Source organism: Aethalodelphis obliquidens, unplaced genomic scaffold (genome assembly GCF_003676395.1).
Source record: "Aethalodelphis obliquidens isolate GAN/ISIS:26980383/991018 unplaced genomic scaffold, ASM367639v1 scaffold81, whole genome shotgun sequence".
Lineage (NCBI taxonomy): Eukaryota > Metazoa > Chordata > Mammalia > Artiodactyla > Delphinidae > Aethalodelphis > Aethalodelphis obliquidens.
This window is the reverse complement of record NW_020838025.1, coordinates 107,293-113,695: the sequence shown is the minus strand read 5'-3', so window position 1 is coordinate 113,695 and position 6,403 is coordinate 107,293. Positions and strand designations below refer to the sequence as shown.

The window sequence follows — 6,403 nt, the reverse complement described above, 5'->3', positions numbered from 1 at the left end:
TCTGTTTTTTGAGGGGTGGCCAAAAAATTTAATGTAATTTAATTTACCAAACTTTTTCCTATTGCTTATACATATTAAGTAGGAATATTTTTCCTACTCCCAGGTTGTAGAGAAATTCATCTATATTTTCTTATAGTTATTATTTGTACCCAGAATTTTAAACATGTTTCTGAAGAGATTCTTATGTCCACTGAAGTACCAGTTTACAAATGCAAGTTTTATAAACTGATGTCAAACATTGCAGTTATTTACATGAGAAACATTTAATAATCTGTCATTTCGTGCTTTTTTAATTCTTCTAAATGATGTCAACCTGAAGTCTTCTTGCCTGCACGATAAAATGTTCCATTAGTAAAACAGAAAAGATTATTTCTGGAGTAATGTGTATTCTTTGTGAAGAAACATATTTAATTATTGAAAACTTTACCTTTCTAAGAGAAGACAACATAAACCATTACGATGCAGCCCACAATCCAGCCAATCAAGAGAAGAATAGGGACCAGAAGGTGTGAAAATGTAGCCGCTGCTGGAAAAAATAAGAGGAAGCAGATCAGGTAGGTCATGTTGGTATTAAATCTTCTGAATCAAAAGGATAAGAGGAAGTCTGGTATAATATCAAGGGAAAAATACACTCTCTAATCACATCCATACAAGATTATTATTTTCTTTTCTACAAAGGGACTTGTGACTCAGCTGGGTATTTGGAATAGAAGACCTGTGTTCAAACCATAGGCCTTCCTTTTACAGTTATGTGACCTTGGACAATCCTGAGCTTGAACTTCCCTATTTGTAAGATACAGAGAATGAAACTTGTGATATACACCTCCTGGAGTTGTTGTGAGGATCAAATGGCATCACGTGTTTACAAAGGCTTTGTAAACTCTAATTACTGTGTGGGTGTGGGTGTAGTATATACAGAACAGATTCATGCATTTGTTCAATAACACAGAGACCAGCTGTTTACATAGAAACACTGGAAAGTGACTCTGAGGTAATTCTTACTAAACTAGTCATAACATAGGGAAAGGTGTTGAAAATCCTTCTTAGACTTGATAGCTGCCTTGATCATAGGAAAAGGAAAGCATTATACCTTATGTAATCATTGAGAAAAGATATTCTATTTTTTTAACTGGCTCAATACGGCAACCTACACTGATCCAACACACGCGTAAAAGACAAAAGTATAATAATTCCTCTTGTGTCTCCTATTTGTACCCTTACCTGTAAAACAGCAACTTATAAAAGTATCTTTTTTTAATATTCACTGCATCTCAATCTTGTTACAACCAACACACCACACAAAATGATTCAAAACAGCACAGAAACACATAGTACAGAATTAATGTCCCTGTGTTAAAGCCTCAGATATGTTCCTAATTGAAAAACACAGATTTTATGCCATTAGCTAACAAAGAAAATGCATATTCTTAGCAATTGCATTCCTATTACAATTTCCATCACTGTAAAAGTGAAATTTTTTAAGTGCTATTAAAATCATCAGGAAATGAGACACTTCTAAAATTAGAAGACACTCATAACAGCAAATATTCTGAAATTAAAATGGATTTTTATAGTTTAAATCTATTTTTCCAAAAGTTTTGGAGTCTCTCAACTCTCACAAGTTCAGCAGCTTTCCTTGCTTGTCCATCTCACTGTGACCTTGAACAAAGCGTTAACCTCTAAATGAAAAAAACCCTTTCTTTCTCGTTACCTGCCATGTGGTATTGCTTTAAGGATAAAGGAAACTTTATGATATGTTCTTTACTCTCATTTGGATGAAAGCCTTTTTATGAATTAAGGTAGCATTACAGTGGAAGTACGTAGTAATTTCTTGAACTCCTATATTGATTTAGTATTTTTCCCAATTTCAAAGAACTTATAAATGCTCAATTAAAATATTGGAATTAACTTTTAAGTATTTTATACAAGCATATTTTAATACAGTTCTGAAATTTACATATAATAAAGCACTAAAAGTGTATCTCATTACTTATTATTCTTTGTAAAACAATACAATTGACTGTGCATTTAAATACTCAAAGTATACCTGCATTTGTGTTCTGTTAACAGTAGTGTTTTAAGTTTTATTATAATCTGTAGCATTGGTTTGAAATAGGAATATTTAGGAACACAACATACTCTGCATACGTCACACTAGTAACACAAATAAGCACAAAACCTCTTTTTAAATATGAACAGTAATTCCAAAATTCTTCTCTCCGGGTTTAAAACCTGGTGCCACCACGCTCTTATATGTGACCTCAAGCAAGTTACTAAATTTGCTGTGCCTCAGTTTCCTTATCTATAAAACGGGAATGATGATAACACTTCATATCTCATGAGATTGTTGTCAGGATTAAAAGCATCAATTCCCATAGGCATTTGAAAACTTACTTGGACACTATATATATATATTCAGCCCATTTTATCATTTATTACAGTCAATCATTTTTCTTAAAAATAAAAAACATTTAAAAAACAGAAAAAAAGAAATTCAGATGTGAAGCATACTAAGCCTATTTTATTTATTTTTGTTTCAGAGTCAGAAAACGCACTCAGAAAGGTAGAGGGATTTCCCCCAAACTCACATGGCCATTTAGTAGCAGATCTGACACAGAATTCAAATGTCCTTAATGCTAGCCCAGCACACCACAACGCCTCAAATCCAGTACAACACTGGAGAATAACTGGCCTCTAACTCATCTTTCAAAACAAGCATGAACAAATTAAGCTCTTTTGTTTATCTGATCCTTTCGAAATTATTCACGTAACGTATAGACATGGTCCATAAATTGCGTCTCTAATGCATTTTTTCAGCCACACTAACATATACGGTTAATGATCCTTTAGCAGAGATACCACACTCTTCAGAATAGCTAAGAAACAGAAAATATTGTGAAACAGAAAATAAACCAGGGAGCCTGGAGCCTTTTTTGCCAAGAGAGTTGGAGGTCTTAAATCTTACCTTTTTCAGCCATTCTTCCTGTTGTGGGGTGGGCTGGTCAGGGCCACGCTTACCTCTTTGTTATTGTTATCCAGCATCTCTTTGAACTTTAAATAGACATCTGAAGAGTGTGACAGCTGCCTGACTCCTGGCTGCCAATTGTCTGGGTGATGTAAGACAGTGGAAAGCAGAACTCCTCTGTCGCTTTCTTTATCCTGTTACTGTGGAGGAAACAAGGGGCTACATGACCTAAACAATTAAGTTGAATTATCCTAACCCAGTGATAGGCAGATTTTTTTTAACTCACCCAGTGCCTCAGACAACATGAAGGAAATGTTGGGAAGGGGGTGTACAGAGGAAAGATGGCATTGCGTTTAGAGAAGTCCTATTAAAGAGGAAGGGTGGTATATTGGAAAGAAAGGACTTTGGAGTTGGAGAGACCTGGCTTCAAATTCCAATTCTGCTATTTCTGTAATAAAGGCCAGTTGCTTAACTGAGCATCAGCTTCTTTGATTTTAAAATAAAGATAGTAATAGCTACCCAAGGAAGAAGTGTCATAAAGATGAAATGAAAAAGTTATATCAAATAGAGACAGTTCTTTATTATATTACAGAATACAAAAGATAAAATAGTGCCCCTTCCTATGAACCATTCTAAAAACAGAAAATTGTCATATAAATGTCCTAGAAACTAAAACAATAAAACGCTGTGGTATTGCCTAGACTTTTCAGAGAGCAGTCATAGCTTGTTGTTTTTATTAGCAATGTATAAAAATAGGACATTCCATTTTTCAAAGTCCAACCTGGCTTATGTAACATGACCTAGATTATGCTCTAGATTCTCATTGGAATAACTTTTGGGTCTGGATGGAAAGCTTTTGCAAAATGACCTTGTAACAGACTTTGAAAAAATCTAACACAAGACTGAGTGTCCTCCTCTGAAAACAAGATTTACCTGATCAGATCTACCTCCACACAGTTCCAAGAGTAATGTTTCCTGCAGATGACCACATGTCTCATCACTGGTCAAAACCCACCAATGGGGCTTCCCTGGTGGCGCAGTGGTTGAGAGTCCGCCTGCCGATGCAGGGGACACGGGTTTGTGCCCCGGTCCGGGAAGATCCCACATGCCGCAGAGCGGCTGGGCCTGTGAGCCATGGCCGCTGAGCCTGCGCGTCCGGAGCCTGTGCTCCGCAACAGGAGAGGCCACAACAGTGAGAGGCCCGCGTACAGCAAAAAAAAAACAACAAAAAAAACAAACCACCAATGGTTCTCCATCTCCTAGAGAATAAAAATCAGAACTCCTTGTCAAGATACCTAAAAAGCCCCACCTCTTTACTTTCCCATTTGCAATGATGCTTCGACCACACTGAACTTGCTATTATATGAATGCAGAATGCTACAACCCACACAGGCAAGAATAACATATGAATTTCTACCTCAAGTCATATACCTATAGATTAGAGTGTGCAACCAAAAATCTGGTAAATTTGTTGCTTGTTTAATGTCATTTAAGCCAAGGTATCATCTCTCTCTCCCTCTCTCCAATTTAATGCTGAAAAAATGCCTGTCTATACCAGATAAGAAAAGAGATTATGTAAAAAAATCCCTGATAAAGTCAGGAGGTTTTTCCAATATTAAATAATTACATATTGAACAAAAGTCAATCGAGGGCAATTTCACTTAAATGCTGAAATTTTTAACTAAATGGGCTCAAATGAACACCCTTTCTTAAAGCCAAAAAAAAAGAAAAAAGGTACTTAAAAAAAACAGTAAGGTACACTCCAAAGAACAAAGATACATATACTCGGGTAAAATAATCTGCCTGAAGTGGATAAAGATAGAATGTATGAAAATATTTCTACATTAAAAATATTTATTTCCATGTCAGTTGTCTTAAACTTTTTTTGATATGAACTATTAACATTACTGCTACAAATTTGGATTCTGAGGAGAGATTACTTTATAACTCATTTATTTTTCTTTTCTATAGAAAGAGACAGGAAAAAAAAAAATTACTTCAATGAAAATGAATTGCCCCGATCTCAGAGAAAGTTTCAATCTAGAATCTCATTTCCTTGGTATTCCTTCAGTTAAAAAAAAAAAGTTTTATAGTATTTATTTAGGAAAAAAATGTTTTATTCATTATTGGACTAGTTTTGCTTTGAACTCATAAACCCGATAGTTTACCATTTTCTAATCTTCCTCCTAGGGCATACCATTTAGGTACGTAAGTACATTGTCTAATTTGCATTTTCTTGAAGATTTAACCCTCAAATCCTTAATTATCAAGGTGACATTAGATTGTTCTAGGGTATTTAAGCTAAAAAATTCAAATACTTGGCTCTTTATTCAAGATAAATCAGAATTTATTCACTTTTCAAACATTTTTATCTATCAGTGTCGAATTATAGTAGAAAGATCTACACATGGTAGATTAAATGGACAAATTCCTATAAAGATATAAACTACCAAAACTGACTCAAAAAGGAATAGAATATTTGAATAGACTTATAAAAAATAGAGATTGAAGTCATAATCAAAAAATTGTCCCACAAGGAAAAGCCCTGGAACAGATGGCTTCACTGGTGAATCCTACCAAACATGTAGAGTTAACACTAACACTTAAAAACTCTTCCAAACGTAGAAGAAGAGGGAAGACTTCCCAACTCATCCTGTGATGTCACTGTTACCCTAAAACCAAAGCCAAAGATATCATAAGAAAGCTGCAGACCAATCTCGCTAATGAAGATAGGTGCAAAAATTCTCAACAGTAAACTAACCAACCACATCCATCAACATCATATAAAAGCATTATACACCACAACCAAGTGGGATTAATCCCAGGAATGTATAGTCCGTACGACATTCCAATTCCAGTTAATGTTATACACCATATTAATAGAATAAGAAACAAAAACCACATGATCATCTCAGTAGATGCAGAAAAAACATTTGACAAAATCCAACACCATTTCAAGATAAAAACAATAAGTTAGGAATAAGTGGGAACTTCCTCAACCTCACAAAGGGAATATACAAAAAACCCACCGCTGGCAACACACCTAATGGAGAAAGACTAGGTGCTTCCTCCACAACATGATGAATAAGACAAGGATGGTTGCTCTCATACTTTGAGTCAATATTGTACTGGAGGGTGGAGCCAGGAGAATTAGGCAGGAAAATGAAGTAAAAGGCATCCAAATTGGAAAAGAAGAAATTAAACTATCACTGTTTGCAGATGACATGATCTTATAATAGAGAAAATCCTAAAGAATCCACACACACAATCTTTTTAAAAAAATAAATAAATTTATTTATTTATTTTTGGCCGTGTTGGGTCTTCGTTGCTGCATGTGGGCTTTCTCTAGTTGCGGCGAGCGGGGGCTACTCTTCATTGCGGTGTGCGGGCCTCTCATTGCGGTGGCTTCTCTTGCTGCGGAGCACGGGCTCTAGGGGC

General features: G+C 35.4%; 1 protein-coding gene across 1 annotated transcript; it reads right to left on the bottom strand.

The window, feature by feature from the left end:
- Nucleotides 1-243: 243 nt before the first annotated feature.
- Nucleotides 244-3,030, bottom strand: STRIT1 (small transmembrane regulator of ion transport 1). Its single transcript, XM_027092797.1, has 3 exons — nt 2,966-3,030; nt 428-526; nt 244-328 (listed from the first exon to the last, which is right to left on the bottom strand). The coding sequence occupies exons 1-2, from the start codon at nt 2,976-2,978 to the stop codon at nt 432-434; spliced, it is 108 nt and encodes a 35-aa protein (XP_026948598.1). The 5' UTR covers nt 2,979-3,030; the 3' UTR covers nt 244-328; nt 428-431.
- Nucleotides 3,031-6,403: the final 3,373 nt, after the last annotated feature.